Source organism: Malaclemys terrapin, chromosome 10, assembly GCF_027887155.1.
Source record: "Malaclemys terrapin pileata isolate rMalTer1 chromosome 10, rMalTer1.hap1, whole genome shotgun sequence".
NCBI classification, from domain to species: Eukaryota; Metazoa; Chordata; order Testudines; family Emydidae; genus Malaclemys; species Malaclemys terrapin.
The window spans coordinates 56,530,690-56,550,882 of record NC_071514.1 but is presented as its reverse complement, the minus strand read 5'-3'; the positions used below and the strand labels follow the sequence as shown (position 1 = coordinate 56,550,882).

General features: G+C 44.4%; 1 protein-coding gene across 4 annotated transcripts in view; it reads right to left on the bottom strand.

Moving 5' to 3' along the window:
- The window catches only part of KATNIP (katanin interacting protein), a 183,483-nt gene that overhangs the window by 158,932 nt on the left and 4,358 nt on the right, over positions 1–20,193 (bottom strand). For 3 of the 4 annotated variants that reach the window (XR_008446476.1, XM_054042252.1, XM_054042254.1), the window contains exon 4: positions 9,595–9,764. Coding sequence is in view for 3 of the 4 variants with exons in the window: in XM_054042252.1 (XP_053898227.1) it covers positions 9,595–9,764 (170 nt within the window). In the remaining variant the exon portion in view is untranslated. Of the gene's footprint in view, positions 1–9,594; positions 9,765–18,701; positions 18,905–20,193 lie in introns of all 4 variants that reach the window. The other variant, XM_054042253.1, reaches the window with a different exon arrangement.

The following is a 20,193-nucleotide window of genomic DNA, read 5'->3' as shown; positions in this document are numbered from 1 at the left end:
AAATGGGGAATCATTATCGAGTGGGTCCGTTTCCAATGGAGTCCCACAGAGATCAGTTCTGGGTCATATGGAATGTAACATTTATCAATGACCAGGAAGAAAACATAAAATCATCACTGATAAAGTTTCCAGATGAACCAAAACTTGGGGCATGGTAACAATGAAGAGAACAGGATCTGGATTGCTTAGTAAACTGGGCACAAGCAAAGATTATGCATTTTAATATGGCTAAATGTAGATGTATACATCTAGGAACAAGGAATGTAGGCTATACTTAGAGGATGGGGGACTCTATCCTGGGAAGCAGTGACTCTGAAAAAGATTTGGTGGATAATCATCTGAACATGAGTTCCCAGTGCAATTCTGTGGCCAAAACAGCCAATGCAATTCTCAGATGCACGAACAGGGGAATCTTAAGTAGGAGTAGAAAAGTCATTTTACCTCTGTATTTGGCAATGGTGTGACTGCTGCTGGAATACATTGTCCAACTCTGGTGCCCACAATTCAAGAAGGATGTTGATAAATTGGGGAGGGTTCAGAGAAGAGCCACGAGAATGATTAAAGGATTAGAAAACATGCTTTGTGGTGATAGACTGAAGGAACTCAATCTATTTATCTTAACAAAGAGAAGGTTAAGGGGTCACTTGGCCACAGTCCATAAGTATCTATATGGGCAACAAATATTTAATAATGGTCTCTTCAATCTAGCAGAGAAAAGTATAACATGATCCAATGACTGGATATTGAAACTAGACAAATGCAGACTGGAAATAAGGTGTAAATTTTTATCACTGAGGTCTGGTCCATACTAACCCCCCGCTTCAAACTAAGATATGCAACTTCAGCTACGTGAATAATGTAGCTGAAGTCGTAGTATCTTAGTTCAAACTTACCGCGGGTCCACACGCGGCAGGCAGGCTCCCCCGTCGACTCCGCGTACTCCTCTCGCAGAGCAGGAGTACCGGTGTCGACGGCAAGCACTTCCGGGATCGATCCCAGAAGATCGATTGCTTACCGCCGGACCCGGAGGTAAGTATAGACATACCCTGGGAGTAATTAACCATTGGAACAATTTACAAGGGTCATGGTGGATTCTACATCACTGGCAACTTTAAAATCAGGATAGGATGTTTTTTTCTAAAAGAGCTGCACAGGGATCTGTTTTGGGTCCAGAGTTATTTGACATCTTTATTAAAATGACCTGGGTGTAGGAATACTGATCAAATCTGCAGATGACACAAAGCTATGGGGCGCTGCAAACATTTTGGAGGAAGGAGCTAAAATTCAAAGGGATCTTGATAATTTGGAGAACTGGGCTATAGACAACAAAACAAAATTCAACAAAGACAAATGTAAGGTGCTACATTTAGGGAAGAAAAACCAAATGTACAAATGCAGAATGGGGGATAACTGACTTGGCAGCAGCACTGCTGAGAAGGATCTGGGAGTTGTGTTGGATCACAACCTCATCATGAGTCAGCAATGCGATGCTGTTTCAAAAAAAAAAAAACCAAATGCAATTTTAGGTTGCATTAATAGGGGCATAGTATGCAAGTCATGGGAGATGACAGTGCTGCTTTATTCAGAGCTGGTTATGCCTCAGCTGGAGTACTGTGGCCCATTTTGGTCACTAATGTATAGAAAGGATGTAGAGAAACTGGAAAGAATCCAGAGGTGAGCAAGACAGATGATCAGAGGGATGGAATGGAGGCCATATGAGCAGAGGCTGAAGGAATTAGGTATGGTTAGTTTAGAAAAGAGGAGATTAAGGGGGACATAATAGTGGTCTTCAAATACTGGAAGACTGCCATAAAAAAGATAGAGAAAAGTTGTTCTCTTTTGCCACAGAGGGCAGGACAAGAGGCAATGGGTTCAAACTACAGCATAGCAGATTTAGATTAAATCTCAGGAAAAACTCTGTAAGAACTGTAGGCAATAAAACAGACTACCTAGGGAGGTCCTGGAAGCTCCTTCACTGAAGGTTTTCAAAAGGAGACTGGACAGTCATCTGTCTTGGATGGTTTAGCCACAACAAATCCTGCATCTTGACACAGGGTTAGAATAGAGGACCCTTGCAGTCCCTTCCAACCCCATGGTTCTATGATGCTATAATTACCCATTTGCCAAAAGGCAGGCCAATATTGGCCAATTATCACAGGGTCTGCTAATTTTTCGGCTAGTGCTACCATGATCAAATCAGTATGGGTCCTCACTGTCAGTTCCTGTCATCTGCATGTGCACACTGCAAAGAAATTGTCGTCCTCCCCCACCCACCACAAGGTGATCCTCTCACCCAGCAGAGTGGCTTTCACCATTTTTCTACATCCGAGTCTACAATCCCTAGTATCTCCTTCTCTTAAACCCCTACCAGGACCATCAACTTGGTGCTGCCTTCATCTGAGCCTTCTCTTCTGCTGTCCAAACCCAGACATATTTGCATTCCCTCAACAAGCACTGTTTCTTCATTTTCCTCTACTGCCCACAAGAGTACAGGCTACCAGGCTCATCCTGATGAGCTCCTTCTTGGCAGACAGCGAGTTTGAGCCATAAATGGCGCCTATGTCCTAACACAAAGGCTCCAGCCCAGTTGTTTGTGTGGACTGAATTAGATCAAGCAGGTCTTGGTGCATTGTGGCACTGAGGAAGTTGCAAGGTTTTAGGAGACAGGGTAGTTCTTGGCTGGATCCGTGCACTCTCGGTAGTATTCCTCCTTTCAGGATAAGGTGTCAGCTTTTCCCTTCCTGGTACCTGGGAGAGAGGTGATGACGAAGTCAAACCGAGAGAAGAATAATGTCCACCTGAGCTGTCTTTGGTTCAAAGCCCGAGCCTTCCACAGATATTCAAGGTTCCTATGGTCCGAAAAGACTTGCATTGAGTGTCAGGCTCCTTTGAGGTGATGGTGCCACTCTTCAAAGGCTGATTTAATTGCAAGCAGTTCTTTATCCAATATTTCATAATTCTGTTTAACAGGGGTAAATTTTTGGGAATAGTAGGCTCAGGAGTGCAAGATTTGCTGTGGACCATGCCTCTGGGAGAGTATCACTAGAGGCATCAGCTTCCACTATGAATGCCTGGGTCCAGGTGTGCTAGAATGAGGGTGCTGGTGAATGCAGCCTTGAGTTGTTCGAAAATATGGTGAACTTCAGGTGTCCAAACAAACTTGGCGGCATTGCGGAGGAGGTTGGTTATGGATGCTATTTGCCCTGAGAAGCCTGGGATGAATCATTGGTAAAAGAAGCAAAGCCCAGGAAGTGCTGTAACTCCCAGGAGGACCAGGGCAGGGTCTAGTGACAGACGGCCTCCACCTTCTGGGGGTACATCTTAACACCCTCTGTGGGGAGGATGTAACCCAAAAATTCTGTAGAGGACTGGTCAAAGGTACATTTTTCCAACTTTGTGAACAGGCGATGCTTTTGTAGTCTTTCCAGGATGGAATGAACGTGATAACGATGCTCCTCAAGTCTGACATACTTGTGTTTTTAGACATCAAGATAGATAGATGACTACATACTGATCCAGGATGTCTCTAAATATGTGTCATTCACAAAGTGTTGAGAAAGGTTGCAGGACCATTGGTCAACCTGAATGGCATTACTAAATATTTGAAGTGCTCATAGCAGGTTCGACGTATGGTCTTCCATTCGTCCCTTGACATGTTGTGCACTAAATTGAAGATTTTGGCAGACTACACATGATCTTCTAATTCTCAGATTAAGGGCAGAGGATACCCGTGTGACATTGCACCCCATAATGCTTTATGGGAATATGCTCATGAATGTATATATGACATAACTGGAATATGTTTTATGCTATATATGCCATGTAACATATCTCTATAAAGGTTATGATCTACTGAATATATTCATCCTATTTGTATGCATGTGTCATTGTTGTATTCGAAGTTATGAATATTGGCTGTATACTTGTTTGATTTTAAATAGCCTTAGTAAAGTATTTGGTCAGTTTCTTTAGAAAGGAATTTGCAAGTTAAGTGCTCAATCAAGAAGCACTTAACGGACAATGGATCTTGAAAGGCTCCAATCCACATAAGAAGTCTACATGAGGACGTACAAGGTAGCATGCGAACCATGGCTGCTACCTGTAAGTTCTGAGTCATGCATGGACATGTGACTTGCCCATGTGACTCCAAAATTCCATCTTGGAGCTGGAATTCTACACCGGGGAGGGGGGGGAGCAGTAATCCACCTAAAAGAGAAAGTCTATTTAAACCCCTGGGAGACCATTCCATTTTGTCTTCAGCTGGCTCAAGAAATAGCCTCTCCACCCCCAAGGATACCTGAGAGAAACTGGAACAAAGAACAGTAACTACAGAAGGTCTGAGTGATTACTGGGCCCAGACTAGAAGGAGACTAGTCTGCAAAAGGAAGCTTACTTGAACACCTATGAGGGTGAGGTTTTATCTGTATTCAGTTTTCTTACTGTATTAGGCATAGACTTGCGTGTTTTGTTTTATTTTGTTTGGTAATTCACTTAGTTCTGTCTGCTATTACTTGGAACCACTTAAATCCTACTTTCTGTATTTAATAAAATCACTTTTTATTTATTAATTAACCCAGAGTATGCATTGATACGAGGGGGAAAGGCGAGGCAAACAGCTGTGTATATCTATCAGTGTTATAGAGGGCGAACAATTTATGAGCTTACCCTGTATAAGCTTTATACCGGGTAAAACGGATTTATTTGGGGTTTGGACCCCATTGGGAGTTGGGCATCTGAGTGTTAAAGACTCTTCTTAAGCTGCTTTCAGTTAAGCTTGCAATTTGTGGGACGTGGTTCAGACCTGGGTCTGTGTTTGTGGCCAGCAAGTGCGTCTGGCACAGCCAGGCAGGGCTCTGGAGTCCCAAGCTAGCAGGGAAAGCAGGGGCAGAAGTCTTGGCACATTAGTTGGCAGCCCCAAGGGGGTTTCTGTGATCCAACCCATCACAACCCGTTTCAGATCTTTACATGGTTTAGAGCCCACAAATCTACGCACAGGCATAGCGTTTCATCCTTTTTCTTGACAAAAAAGACTGGAGCCTCTGCTGGTGAGGCTGGATGAAGCCCTTGGCCAGGTTTTCATGGATGTATTCATGAAGGGTTGCCAGTTCAAGCTCAGATATCGCATTTATCAGTCCATAAGAGATCTTCACCCCGGGTTGCAGATTTATAGGGCAGTCATAGTTTCAGTGCGGAGGCAGCAAGTCCTCATTGTTCTTTTCAAAAACGCTTGCGTAATCCCAATGCTTTTCAGGGAGATGGGGACTCAAGCTTGGCAGTAATTCCTTCTGGCTAGCTGCCGCCATCTGGAGTTCCCCCATAGGTGCTGTCACTTCTGATTGGCAGAAGCCCAGAATCCTCTGCCAGTTGGCAGCACGAGGTCCTTGGGTCACAATAACACCCTGCCTTCCTATGCAAGGTGGCATACTGCATTCTGTAAGTGTATCTCAATCAAGAGATGATCAGGGAAGCTGTGAGCTTAAACCAGTCACGAAGAAGCATGTTATGTTAGGGAACAAATTTCCTATTTACTCCAAGAAGTCCAGTTCACATGTTTTCACTCCAAATCTGTTTGCCGTATGAATCAAATATACCATGGAGAATCTGTTTCATCCTGCCGATATGCCTTTCACCCCAAATTAGAAGCTGCACATTTGTATGCCTTTATGAATCAAATAAACTGGCTCTCCGTAGGTGGACAATGTCTCCTGTGCTATTGTAAGCCCTAAAGAAGTGTTGAGATTTCAAATAAGATTGTATTTCGCCTTCTGTTCTTTAATATAAAGAACTGAAAATTATTTTAATGAGTCTACACTTTTTAGTGAGACCTCAAGAAATCATATTTTGGATTTTAACTAATGCTATCTGCATGCACTCCTTTGTAAGTCTAAGCAAACTAACCTAAGAGATTTAAAGCAAACACACAATAAAACAATAACTTTAAGCAACTACTTGATATTTTAAACTTGTCCCTTTCAGACCAAACCATTCAACAGCAGGGAAAACATCCTTAAAAGTGCCTTTAAGACAAGTGTATCCTTACTCCTTGAAGGAAAACTTGAAGTATAATAAATGTGGTAGAGATACTAAAGAACTGAAGATTGAAGATCATAAGTAAATATAAGAAGAAATCTTTGTGATTTGTATTGTTACGTGGTAGAACATCTGAGCCTCAACCCCTAGACTATGACAATTGCTTCCAAGACTATCTTTTGTATCCAGTTACTGCCTAAAACATTGGTTGTACCAAAGTTTTACTGAACTGCTGATTGTATATGGATATAGTTCTGGGTGAATTAATAAATTGTTGATTGGTTAAGAATAACCAAACATCCTGATTTTAGAAATACTGTCCCAGGTAAAAATTGACCTGGGAAGAACCTAGCATTAAAATTACTAAGCTAAAGCTCCCTGGACTCAATAAAAAGAGAGTAACGTAATTAAATTTCATTCTGATATTGGCTGTAATACTTATAAAATTGGCAAATCTAGTTTGTTAGATTTCACTTTTAATATCTAAATGGCACCTCAGCAAACTCATAAAATCAACCCTCATTCATACTTATACCTTTATCAACCAAACTTGTAATCTCCTCAATAAATGAAATCAGGCTTATTTGACAAGATCTATTTTCATCAAACCATGTTTACTGGCAGTAATTATTGCTGTCAGGCTACTCGTCCTGCTTGCCATTTTTAAATATTGACACATTAGTATTCTTTCAGTCTCCTGGAATTTCCCCATCATTACAAGATTTATTAAAAATTAACCTCAGTGACCAGAGATTTTCTTCTACAACTCTAAGTGGTGAATGGGGGGTGTGTCCAGTGGCCGGCAATGGGGATGGGTGTGCAAGGTTGATGGCGGGGCAAAGATGCAGCCCATGGGACTGGCTGCTCCCCGTTCTGGTCCTTCAGCGCAGCCCTGGCTGCATGCCAGCTCCTGGCCAGCAGGGCCCCGCCCCCCGTTCTGTTTCTGGCTGGCACTGGCAGCGAGCTGCAGTGGCTGGTGAGTGCAGAAAGGCGCCAGGCGACGGTTGGTTATGTGTTGCCTCTGCTGCCCACCCATCGGCCCTTTACATGCTCCCCCTCTCACTGTCCTCTCTCTGCTTTGCCCCTTCTCCCCCCATCCCTCCTCAGCCCTGCTGCTCTTCCATATCCCTCCTGGCGGGGCGCTTCCTGCTCCCAGTGCTGTGCGGAGGAGCACTCAGATCATCAACAGCCTGACCGGCAGGCTCTGTCCTTCCCCGACTGCCTCTGACTTGGCTGGTGCTCCAGGAAAGCCCAAGACCCTCCGGCCTGGGGCACTGGCCAGGTGGAACCAAGCCCTGCATGAGCGTGCAGGAAGGGGCAAGCTGCTTTCAGACATACAGGAGTGGGGCGGGGGAGAAGAGATGAGCTCTGCAAAGACACAGGGTAGGTCATCCCTTCTCCCTCTTCTTCTCCCCTGCAGCTGGAAGTAGATCCCGTCCCTTCCCTCCCACACAGTGCCAAAAGGCTGCTGCTGGCCACATTCTGGTGTGAACCCTGGCAGAAATCTGGGGAGCAGGGGCATGTGACCCATGTGTTCCTCGGGAAGACATGGTGCCAGATACCAGAAGAGGCTGGTCTGTCTCAGGAGCCCCGACAAGCATGGAGGGCGGAGAACGCTGGGCAAGGAGAGTTTGGTCGGTCGGTCACCCCTCCCTTGTGTGAGAGAGGTGTACGGGAGTGTGTGTATATCACCTCTGCCTATGTGTGTGTGTGTGTGTGTGTGTGTAGGTATGTCACCCCTCCTTGTGTGAACCCTAAAGCCTTAAAGATAAGAAGGTAAATAAAAAGAATCAAGCTATGCAATATTTCTTTTTAAGAGGGTCTCAGTCAATCTGATGTTAATTTGAACGTTTGAACTGCATAGTTCTGATTGATTGCCATTGAATTTGCTTGAATACAAGTAATTTTACCAGGTGTCCCCTATTACTAATGGACTGCAAAGTATTTCATCATCCTCAAGTGATGTGAGTGCACCCTCCTGCTTTTTTCAAATACAGAACAGAAATATTTATTGAACACTTCTGCCTTTTCCTCTCTTTCTCTCTCATACATACACACACATGTGCCATACCTTGATCTGAATTGACCAACACTTGAATGATTAGGGCATAAGGACTATGGCCTACTAATGGATATGGCCTACCTCTAGAAGAGAGATTGTAGGAGATTTGAGGCCTACGAATTAAGACTGGCACATCTGCCTTACAGTGAGACACTTAAAAAGCTCAATCTATTTATTAGGGTTACCATACGTCCGGTTTTTCCCGGACATGTCCAGCTTTTTGGTAATCAAACCCCCGTCCAGGGAGAATTGCCAAAAAGCCGAACATGTCCGGGAAAAATACCGCCGTCCGGGCACTTCCCCTCCCGCGGCTGCTGTGCTCCTCCCCTGACTCTTCGGCTCTGTTTAAAGCCGAGCTGCCCAAGCGCTACCGGCTTCGGGCAGCCCCCATGCCTCCAGACCCTGAGCCGCCGGCCGGGCACTTCCCCTCCCGGGCTCTGGGAGCACAGGGTCCAGAGGCATGGGGGCTGCCCGAAGCTGGTAGCGCTTGGGCAGCTCAGCTCTTAAACAGAGCTGAAGAGTCAGGGGAGGAACACAGCAGCCAGAGCCCGGGAGGGGAAGTGCCTGGCTGGGGGCGCAGGGTCCGGAGGCATGGGGGCTGCCCAAAGCCCGAGCGCTACCGGCTTCACGGTTTGCCGGGCAGCCTCCAGACCCTGTGCCCCCAGCTGGGCGCTTCCCCTCCCGGGCTCCAGCTGTGCTGGGGAAGCGCCGGCCGGGGGCGCAGGATCTGGGGGCTGCCCGGCAAACCATGAAGCTGGTAGTGCTCGGGCAGCCCTTTTCGTGTGGCTGGGAGGGAGGAGGGGGAGTTAGGGCGGGGACTTTGGGGAAGGGGCAGGGAATGGGCGGAGTTAGGGCGGGAAGGGGTGGGGTTGGGCGGAGCTGGGGTGGGAAAGGGGTGGGGCCAGGGCCCCATGGAGTGTCCTCTTTTTTTATTTTTTAAATATGGTAACCCTATATTTATAGCTTATCAAACAGAAAGTTAAGAGGTAACTTGGTACATAAAAAGATTTCTGATAGTAGAGGGCTTTGTATTCTAGCAGACAAAGGCATAATGATATCCAATGGATGGAAACTGAATTTAGACAAATTCATAGGAGGGTAAAAAAAAGAGAAAAAAGGCAATATTTGGTTACAACTATGTTGGTTTCAACTTAGCAAACTTGAGCTCCAACTGTGTTACATAACTTCAGCCTGGTTACGAACATGTTTAAGATCCAGTTTACATTAAATACTGGATCTGGCTGGGGCTCCACTGAGTTATAAGCAGGCTTCCTGTTAGGATTGTATCTGTAGTGTAGTATAGGCATTAGTGCTTTGATGAAGGGGTGCCACGGAGCCTCATTTTCACCACATTCAGCTAGCACTGTCTTACTACCCTTACTCCCTCACGGTTCACCTTCCTTAAAATCCAGTAGCCATGGTGATAGCTTACACGTCTGATAAGCGAAGGTTTAAAATGGTGACTGTAGTAAGATATTGAGTAACTATTACTTTTAACTCACCATTTATCCTTGCAGTCTGCAACCCACATCTAAAGAATTCTTGAAAACTTGGTTTTCTGCGATAGTTTCTTGACTCTGAATTAGCTCCATTTAGATACAGAGAAAATCCTTGTTCTAAATGCTCTAGTTTGATTTGCATGGGGTCCTTTCTTTTCAAATGTCTCAATATCCTAAAATAGAAAGGACAGTAATTAATATGATCTTCAGAGAACTATCTATGAATTAACGATAGATATATACTGCTGGGTTGTGGAGTAAAAGAACATATTCACAATCTGAATCATAAAAGCTTTCAAGGCATAACCACCAGGAGCTATTCTATCTGTGCAGTGCTTTTATAGTTACAGACATTGTGACGCCTATATTAAGGCTGCCCAAGCATTTCCATTCTAACAGATCATTTTATATTTTTAGCTGAAATTTAGAACATTTGCGCTAAACTCAGGAAGCAATTTATTTCTGAAACTTTCACCCAAAACCTTTTTTTTTTTAAATGGTTGAGCTGTTTTCAAGAATAGAGAAACAAAAAAAAGTCAAAATTTTGTGACTTTAAAAATAAAAAGCTTTAGTAGTTCTGATAGAGATAATGGAAAGCTAACATTTGGCGGAGAAATCATCCCAAGTTCCATGAGTTTTTTTCCAGCAGTCCAGTATCAGTTTGGATTCAGCAAAGTTGAGAGTTCATTTGATATACAATAAAACTAATTGACAGTGCTCCACTGGCAGTGTGTATTACACAGTACTGCAACCCTAAAAGCACAGAAATCGTGAGTCAGACCTTCCCCTTCCACCCCCCAAAATCATGCTGTTGTCCCAAATATGAGATTTTAAAAAAAATCAGTCATGTTTTTTGTTCTGTCTTCTGATATTTGAATTCCTCCTGCCCACTCCAGTGTGCGTGCACAACATGTACAGTCTTGCCAACACTTGCACATTTATAGTGAATAAGGCAATTTTGTCCCCTGCTGAAGGCCCTCTTGCTAAAGAACCCAACTGAGATCAGGGCCTGTAACGGGGACTACAAAACCCATACTGAGCTTAGGCAGGAGAGGAGTGTGACGTTCCCCTGGTGTTATCTGGACCGATGATCTGCTAGGTCACTCCAACCCTCGACTCTGGGAGCCAGCCTTACCCTGCTCCGCTGTGAGAACCCCCACCCCCTGATTATTCACGCACAGACTCTAGCATGTAAGCTGCTCCCAGCTACGTGAGTGAGCACTTTTGGCCAACCGCTGCTTGGATTGTGCAACCAAATGACAGTAGCCAATATCTCTGGTCCCAGATACAACCCTAGGAACCTCCATCTTGCAGTGTCCAGTTATGCCTGCTGGACGCTGCAAGCTTGTATGAGTTCGTCAATTTAACAAAGAAATTGATATGTACCAGGCTTGTTATCCCAAGGGGAGTCTCTGACACGCTTCAAACCAAAGGCACTGCTTCAGGTAGAATACACAAACACATTTATTAACTACAAAAGATATAATCACTTAAAATCTAAGTCAAAGCACAAATCAGATTTGGTCAAATGAAATAAAAGCAAAACGCATTCTAAGCTGATCTTAACACTTTCAGTGCCCTTACAAACTTAGATGCTTCTCACCCCAGGCTGGCTGGTTGCCCTTCAACCACACTCTCCCCTTTCAGCAGCGCTTCAGCTGCTTGGTGGTGGTGTCTGTAGATGGAGGTGGACGAGAGAGAGCAGGGCAAACATTTCTCCCTTTTATAATGTTCTTTCTTCTTTCTTGGCTTTGCCCCCTCCCCACCCTTCAGAGTCAGGTGAGCATTATCTCATCGCAGTCCCAAGCTGACCAAGGGAATGGGGGTGACTCACTGGAGAGTCCAACAGATCCTTTGTTGCTGCCTAGGCCAGTGTCCTTTATTCCTATGAGGGTGAGCTGGGTTTGTCCCATACATGCCCTGATGAGGTGTGAACTGCCCCTCTGCTTCTGGAGAGTTTTGCCTGGGCTTGTTTTAAGCCATGAGGACATATTTTCAGCCTCATAACTATATACATGAAATTACAACCTATAACAGTACTATAACAACAATGCTCAGTGCATCAGGAGCCTTCCGGAGACACCCGACATGACAAACTTTGCATTGGATACCACACAATCATATTATAAGGATGAACACGGGGGTACAGGGTATTCCCCTGAGGTACAGAGTGTTACAAGGAGCATTTCCTATCTGCAGGCAAGCAGTTTAGTCACACCCACACGCAGCTGCCAGAGCTGTCAACCATGGAGGCGGGCACTCACAGCTGCGCTCAATAGAAGAAACAAGACATACTATTGTTATGCTTAAACAAAGCACACGAGATTTTTTACAGGGGAGAAGGCAACACGCCGCATTTATTGAGAATACAGCAGTTAGCAAATGCTTTTTAGTTACACACACATACCATGCACACAGTTCCGCCAGATGATGTTGACAGTTACCAGTCCAGAATCTGGATCAATCTAGTGGCCAGCCAGATTGGTCGCAGAGGGGAGCCGGGCTCTGTCGGTCACGATCCAATGCTCCTGGAGTAGTGGCAAGCTGAACCCAAAGTCCCATGGCAAAGCACCCCAATTTTATAGGTTTTTTGTTTTTGTTTTTGTTTTTTAAGTTTATGGATTTTGCTGTGTTAGTTTTTGACCGGTTACTTTTTAATTGGTGTTATTTTTTTATGTAAATATTTCAAACACCTCCGAGAGGGTCATTCTGTCCTGGATTTGATTTAATTAATTGTCTTTAGGGGTGCCAGCCTCCACCTTAGGGTTATTAATCAGCCCTTCCTCAATCATGGATGCACGTTGATGGTTTTCTGGCGTCAATAAGTTTTAATAAATGTTTTTGCTCCTTCTTTTTTGACCATCTGGTTACAATGGCCTTTACACCTTATTTTTTTCGATGCATGCATTTCTTATTCACACAAACAGTCTTTTACAGAGACCTTTGAGAATACAAACAGCAGCATTTTATATCAAGCAAAAAGACATTGTAAATTAAACCTTCCTAAGTTTTATAACCAAAACAATTCACACTGAGGCCCAGGCCTTCAATGTTCCTCTAATCTACTTAACATAGACACAATACAGGATTCTGTCTCTTACTAACTTAACCTTAAAACAAAGAACTAAAAGGGCCCAATTTGTAATGCATATGGGAAACAGAATCCCATAGTCCCAGAGGGTCCTTCCTTTTTGCTATTCAAAAAGGGTGGCTGGCAGGATGAAATCAAATCATACATTAATTTTCACAGTACAGTTATAAAATCCTGCTCCTATACTATAAAGGAGGGAGTGCAGAGAAGGTTGGAGTGGAAGGTAGAAGAGCCTGGGACAGCAAAGGGGCAACATGCTGTACCAGGCTCCCTCCCCCAGCACAGTTAAGAGACTGAGGCATGCTTCCAGTCACAGTCAAAGAACTACCCTGACCAGGAACAAACTAAGGGGGGGTCCCAGTGAGGGCAGAAGCCACCCTCCAAAGAAACAGACTCCGAAGGAGTCTGTGACAAGGCCACATTATGCGAGGCAGTGTACAAGAAGTGAGAGGCAGTGGGTCAGGGCCCTCCTTCCTAGACAAGGCATCTGCCACCATGTTTTCTTTTCCCTTTATGAGCACGATTTCCATACAAAATTCTTGAAGTATATGGCTCCAGCACAGAAGCTTAGCATTTGAGCCTTTAGTTTTGCTTAGCCAGATCAATGGTGAATGATTTGTTAAGACCTTGAACTTCATATTGAAAAGTTAGGACCTTAGTTGCTTAACGGCCCACACTACAGCATAGCATTCCTGGTCTATGATAGAATAATTCTGTTCAGTTGGTGTCAATTTTTTGCTTAAAAACAACTGTGTGCTTCTTGTTATTCTCCTGTTGCATAAGCACAACACCTAGACCAATGTCTGATACAACATCTGTACACAGTTCAAACGTTTTGTCAAAATTAGGGTTAGCTTTTTAGACAAGATCTTTAGATGAGATTTTCTTTAACTTATCAAATCTTTCCTGGCATGCTTTCATCCAAACAACTTTGTTTGGCTTAGTCTTTTTACATAAATCTGTGATTACAGATACATCACTGAACCCCCACACAAACCTTCTGTAATAATTTACAAGACCAATGAAAGATATGACCTCCTTTATGGTTTGGGATACAGACCAATTCACAATGGCTTCTACGTTCAAAGGACCGGGAGATATTTGACCCTCCACACACACTGAAACAGAGTCCCAGATAAGGAATTCTGGCTGCTCCAATTTTGCACTTGAGAGGTTTTATGGTTAGGCCTGCCTTCTTGGGTTTTGACAGTACAACTCCCAGGTGTTTTGTATTCAGCCCAAGTGTAGCTAAACACTGCAATATCATTCACATATGCTCTTGTGAAGTTCTGTTAACCATTTAACACTTGGTTAACCAGCCTCTGGAAGGTGGCCCCAGTATTAATTAAGCCAAACAGTAACATTGTGAACTCATAAACAACAAGGAGTCTGGTGGCACCTATGTAAAAAGACTAAGCCAAACAAAGTTGTTTGGATGAAAGCATGCCAGGAAAGATTTGATAAGTTAAAGAAAATCTCATCTAAAGATCTTGTCTAAAAAGCTAACCCTAATTTTGACAAAATGTTTGAATTGTGTACAGATGTTGTATCAGACATTGTGAACTCATAGAGTCCTATATCTGTGATGAAAGCAGATTTTTTCTGTGCATTCTCATCCAAAGGGATCTGCCAATAACCTTGAGTTAAATCAAAAGAACAGAGATATTTAGCTTTGCTTAAAATGTCCAGCACCTGAGCAATTCTAGGCATGGGATATACATCTGGTACTGTAACCGCATTGAGTTTTCTATAATCAACACAAAACCTTAATATGTTGTCTTTCTTAGGGACCAAGGCCACAGGTAATGCTCAAGAGCTATCAGACTTTAATTACTCCTAGGTCTAACATGCTCTGTATTTCTGCACAAATTTGTTCTTGTACCTTGCCAGTGGCCCTGTAGGGTCTGCTGGGAGGTGGCTGTGGTCCTTTTGTAATGATCTTATGAGTTAGCAAGTGTGTCTTCCCTTGCTTATTAGAAAATACCTCTTTATATTCTTGCATCACTGACTTTTGATGTGTGTTACAATATTAACAGCCTTAGCTACATGAAAAAAAATCATTCCCAACAAGCATTTCAGTAGGGATATTGTTCACCACCCCTACGGTCAAATCACTTTCTAAACCTTCCCACTCCACATGCATTTTAGCTAATGGCACAGGAATCCTAGATCCTCCCACTACCACAAGCTCTGCCATTCAGCCAGGTAACGTATTAGTGTCTTGGATCACATTCTCTGCTTAACCAGAGAAATCTGTGCACTGGAGTCTTGCCACACTATGCACTCTCTGTTATTGATCTTGATAAACGTAACAAATTCCATATCTAGCTCTGCAGGGCCAGCCCCCTTAAAACTCATCAGTAGGGCCCTACCAAATTCATGGTCCATTTTGGTAAATGTCACGGTCATAGGATTTTAAAATCATAAATTTCATGATTTCAGCTATTTAAATCTGAAATTTCATAGTGTTGTAATTGTAGGGATCCTGACCCAAAAAGGAGTTGTGGGCGGGAGGGTCACAAGGTTATAGTAGGGGTAGCGCTGCCTTCAGAGCTGGGCAGCTGGAGAGCGGCGGCTGCTGGCCGGTAGCGCAGCTCTGAAGGCAAAGCTGCCGCCAGCAGCAGCACACAAGGATGGCATGGGATGGTATTGCCACCCTTACTTCTGCCCTGCTGCCTGCAGAGCTGGGCCCTCAGTCAGAAGCCACCACTCTCTGGCCGCCCAGCTCTGAAGGCCTCAGGGCAGAAGTAAGGGTGGCATGGTATGGTATTGTCACCCTTACTTCTGCGCTGCTGTTGGTGGGGCATTGCCTTCAGATATGGGCGCCCAACCAACAGCCGCTACTCTCCGGCCGCCCAGTTCTGAAGACAGTGTAGACATAAGAGTGGCAATACCGCAACTCCCCCTAAAATAACCTTGTGACCCCCCCTGCAATTCCCTTTTGGGTCAGGACCCCCAATTTGAGAAACGCTGGTCTCTCCCATGAAATCTGTATAGTATAGGATAAAAGGACACAAAAGACTAGATTTCACAGTCCGTGATGTGTTTTTCATGGCCGTGAATTTGGTAGGGCCCTACTCATCAGGTAAACTGCAGGTGCCTCTGGGCTACTGTGCTGATGACAGCTGCATTAACATGGATTGGATAGGGCTTAGTTTCTTTCATCTTAGGGCACTGATTTTTCAGATGCTTAGTGGAGTTACACTGGTAAAACGTTCTTGGGCCCTCCCTTTTCATAGGAGGTTTGTGATGGGGATAACCAGGAGAGGAATAATTCTGGGGGGGAGGAAGGAGTGCTTAGGCTCCCAACTACCCTTCTTTTACCCAGGGGTAAAACAGGATCCCCCCTTTACACTGGGTTTGTGTCTCTCAGTCTGTAGCTTGCACTCATTGGACATCTTGGCTTGCTCAAAGGCATTAGCCAACGTAGCCATCTCTGCTACAGATTTAGCCTATAGGCAATTTTTTACATTGTCAGTGCATATACTCAAGAAATGTTCTTGAGCAATGAGATCAAGCAATCAGTCATAATCTGCAGCCCCTTTTCCCTTTACCCATTTTCTTATTAGGTCACACATCTTATAAACATATTCAGTATGACTCATGCAAGCACTCCCTTTAATAGGGTTACCATACGTCCGGTTTTTCCCGGACACGTCCGGCTTGTTGGTAATCAAACCCCCGTCCGGGGGGAATTGCCAAAAAGCCGAACATGTCCGGGGAAAATACCGCTGGCCGGGCACTTCCCCTCCCTGGCTCCAGCTGCTCTGCTCCTCCCCTGACTCTTCGGCTCTGTTTAAGAGCCGAGCTGCCCAAGCGCTCCAGCTTCGGGCAGCCCCCATGCCTCCGGACCCCGAGCCGCCAGCCGGGCACTTCCCCTCCCGGGCTCCAGCTGCTCTGCTCTGGCGGCGCAGGGTCTGGAGGCAAGGGAGCTGCCTGAAGCCGGTAGCACTCGGGCAGCTCGGCTCTTAAACAGAGCTGAAGAGTCAGGGGAGGAGCACAGCAGCTGGAGCCCGGGAGGGGAAGCGCCCGGCCGGGGGCGCAGAGTCCGGAGGCATGGGGGCTGCCCGAAGCTCGAGCGCTACCAGCTTCACGGTTTGCTGGGCAGCCTCCAGACCCTGCGCCCCCCGGCTGGGCGCTTCCCCTCCTGGGCTCCAGCTGCACTGGGGAAGCGCCGGCTGGGGGCGCAGGGTCTGGAGGCTGCCCGGCAAACCGTGAAGCCGGTAGCGCTCGGGCAGCCCTTTTCGTGTGGCTGGGAGGGAGGAGGGGGAGTTAGGGCGGGGACTTTGGGGAAGGGGCAGGGAATGGGCGGGATTGGGGGTGGGGAAGGGGTGGAGTTGGGGCGGGGCTGGGGGTGGGAAAGGGGCAGGGGCAGGGCCCGTGGAGTGTCCTCTTTTTTTATTTTTTAAATATGGTTTCTAAATTTTTCACCTATACACTTCAGGAGTGATTTTAAACCTTTGTAAAACAAAAACAATGAGGAGTAACACGGCTACCCATCTGAAACCTTTGTAAAAACAGGTTTCAGAGTAGCAGCCGTGTTAGTCTGTATCCGCAAAAAGAACAGGAGTACTTGTGGCACCTTAGAGACTAACAAATTTATTAGAGCATAAGCTTTCGTGGACTACAGCCCACTTCTTCGGATGCATTTATTAGAGCATAAGCTTTCGTGGACTACAGCCCACTTCTTCGGATGCATATGCATCTGAAGAAGTGGGCTGTAGTCCACGAAAGCTTATGCTCTAATAAATTTGTTAGTCTCTAAGGTGCCACAAGTACTCCTGTTCTTTTTGTAAAAACAGTTTCCTTAAATATAAAATATATCAAAGCTCCCTGAATTGGCATTTCATTAAATACATTCAAAACTTTAACAACAGTTTTGAAACCAGTATGAGGACTTTTTTGTCCTCAGGAATCTTATGAACTTCACATAGCTTTTCAAAAGTGGTGAAGTACTCCTCAGTGCAGTCTGTCTCCTTCTATGCAGACATAACTGGTCCCAGCTGTGGATAATCTTGACTGGAGGATGTCGGTGACTCTGGGATCTTCCCATGTTTTTCTCTCCACTCCAGATGATATTTTCTCTCCTTCTCATTATTTCAATTCCAGGGCTCTTCTGCTTCTTCAGCTTCCCATGCAGCACATGCTTCTTTCTCCTACGTGCCAAGGCAGTACCTGCTTCTTTTAGTCTCAATTCTGTCGGCCACTTCTGGTGCTGGAGTTCCCTTTTTTTTCTGCTTCCAATCTGGCCATCTCTAACTTTCCAATTGTTTCACTGTTCATTTTTATGCCTCATTGTTTCTATTTCCGTTACCCGAAATAAACAAACAGAAAACAACTGTAACCTCTTTTTGACTGTTTCTAGCTACCACACTTGAGACTCACTTAAAATTGCTATACCAGTGCTTAAAGTGTAAACTTCACTTAAAATAACAAGCTGTGTATATTCCTTTGTCCACTGCACCACGGTGCCATTACCCAGGATACAATCTGGACTGAAGAACAGCTGTAACCTATCAGTTCTCCAACCTGTGGTGCCTTTTACACTGCTTTGCTGTGAGAGTTACCACTCCTGGTCTTCTCACACAAAGCCTCCAGCATATACATTACTCCCAGTTATACTGTAACAGTGCTACAGCCAGTCAGTCTTTCATTACACTGCAGAGCAATACCAGCAAATTCCCAGTACCAGACTTCCCCAAGAAATGTGCATCTTGTACTGCCAAGCCCTCTCCTGGACAACACAGCACATATAAAGTCCATCATTTTATTAATAGAAAATGATATGCACAAATCCTGTTATCTCAAATGGAATTTCCCAAAGACTTCAATCCAAGCACACTGGTTTAGATAAAACAATAAAACAAGTTTATTTACTTAACTAAAGAAAGATAGCTTCTAAGCGATTACAAGTAATGAGGCATAAAAGTCATAGCTGGTTACAAGAAAATGAAAATAAAGAGCAATTAATACCTAACTTAACAAAGCTAAGTGAATTCAAAGTAAAAGTCTCTCTCACCACATGCTTCAGCAGTCTTACTAGCTGAATTCTTTCAGACAGGATCCTTTCCTCATTCTAAAGCTGTTTCTTTGTTCCTCAGGCATTGTGGCTACCGTGGGTAGAGAGAAAGGGAGGAATAACTTGGGACATCTGTTCCCCTTTCTTATATTTTCCCTCTTCTTTGAGAATCATCTCCAGATGAGGTTCTGGAGACAGAAAGTCTGTGGGGACAGGAACCTCCCGCTGTTTCTTTGTCAACAGGTACATTTCTCATTTACATCCTCTTTTCTGCCAAAGAACGGCCACTTAACCAAGTAATAGTCCATTTGATCTTGTTGACACCTGGGCCACGGCATCAGCTAACCTTTTGTCTCTGAGGAACTGGTTTGTGGCTACTTTTCTAAACTTGTATATGTCTCAGTAATGTCATACAGTAGAATTTTATAACTTTACATAGAGTGTTGCCGCACATATTTTACCAGGACAATAATGATCAGCAAATTATGAGTTTTCAATTGATACCTCACAAGGCATACTTTGTACAAAATTTATCATAATCTTGAAAAAGGGGTGAATATGAATCATCACGAAGAAAAGGAAAACTCCACAACAAGGCAACGCCGCTCACCCCCACCCACCAATAACACCCCTTGTAACACCATGAGGGAAAGCCACAGCACACTCTTTTTAAAGTTATCTATATTTTCCTTTCCTGCCAAATGGGAAAAAACAAACCAATATTCTTGCTCTTTGTCCCAAAGTCTTTTTAAACAAAGTCCAAGTCACAGCAGGGCTCCTTAACCCTGTCTAGTAGCTTGGCTGTTCCAGTCCCAGAAGCACTTAGCAGGGCATCTCCTGTTCCTTTTGTCTTCTTCAGGAAAGAAAGTTAACAAGCCCCGACTGCTACTAAACTCTATGTATTAACAAACACTTCCTTCTGTTTGTTTTAAACCTGCTGCCTAATAATTTCATTGGGTGACCCTTGGTTCTTGTGCTATGTGAAGGGGTAAACAACACTTAATTGTTCTGGCCAACCTTGGGGCCAAGAGCCTGCCCAGCTCAGTCACATCCCTTGTGATTCCAGATCACTATGGGGTTGAAGACCCCAGTACATTTTGCCCTTTCATTTCTTTCATTCATTTTATTACTGGTGATATCTGCATGGAACCAGGATCTTTGGTCTATAAGAGTTTACCAGATGCTGCTCATTGTCTAGACTACATTTGTGACAACACAATAAGCTGCTGTGAAGAAGAATGTGATGTCACAAAAAGAAAGTTAGGTGGAGAATGAAACGAGAGTCCTATTTCCATGCTTATATCACTAGTGGTAATAAACAAGAGAAATACGGAAAATAATGGCTACACAAGCAGAATCATCTAAGTAAGGGTTTATTTATTTATTTGTTTCATTTCTCAATAAAGTGAATAGTCTGGGTATGTCTACATTGCCAAAAAAAAAAAAAGGCAAGTCTCGGATCCCAGGTCAACTGACTCTAGCTTGTGCCATG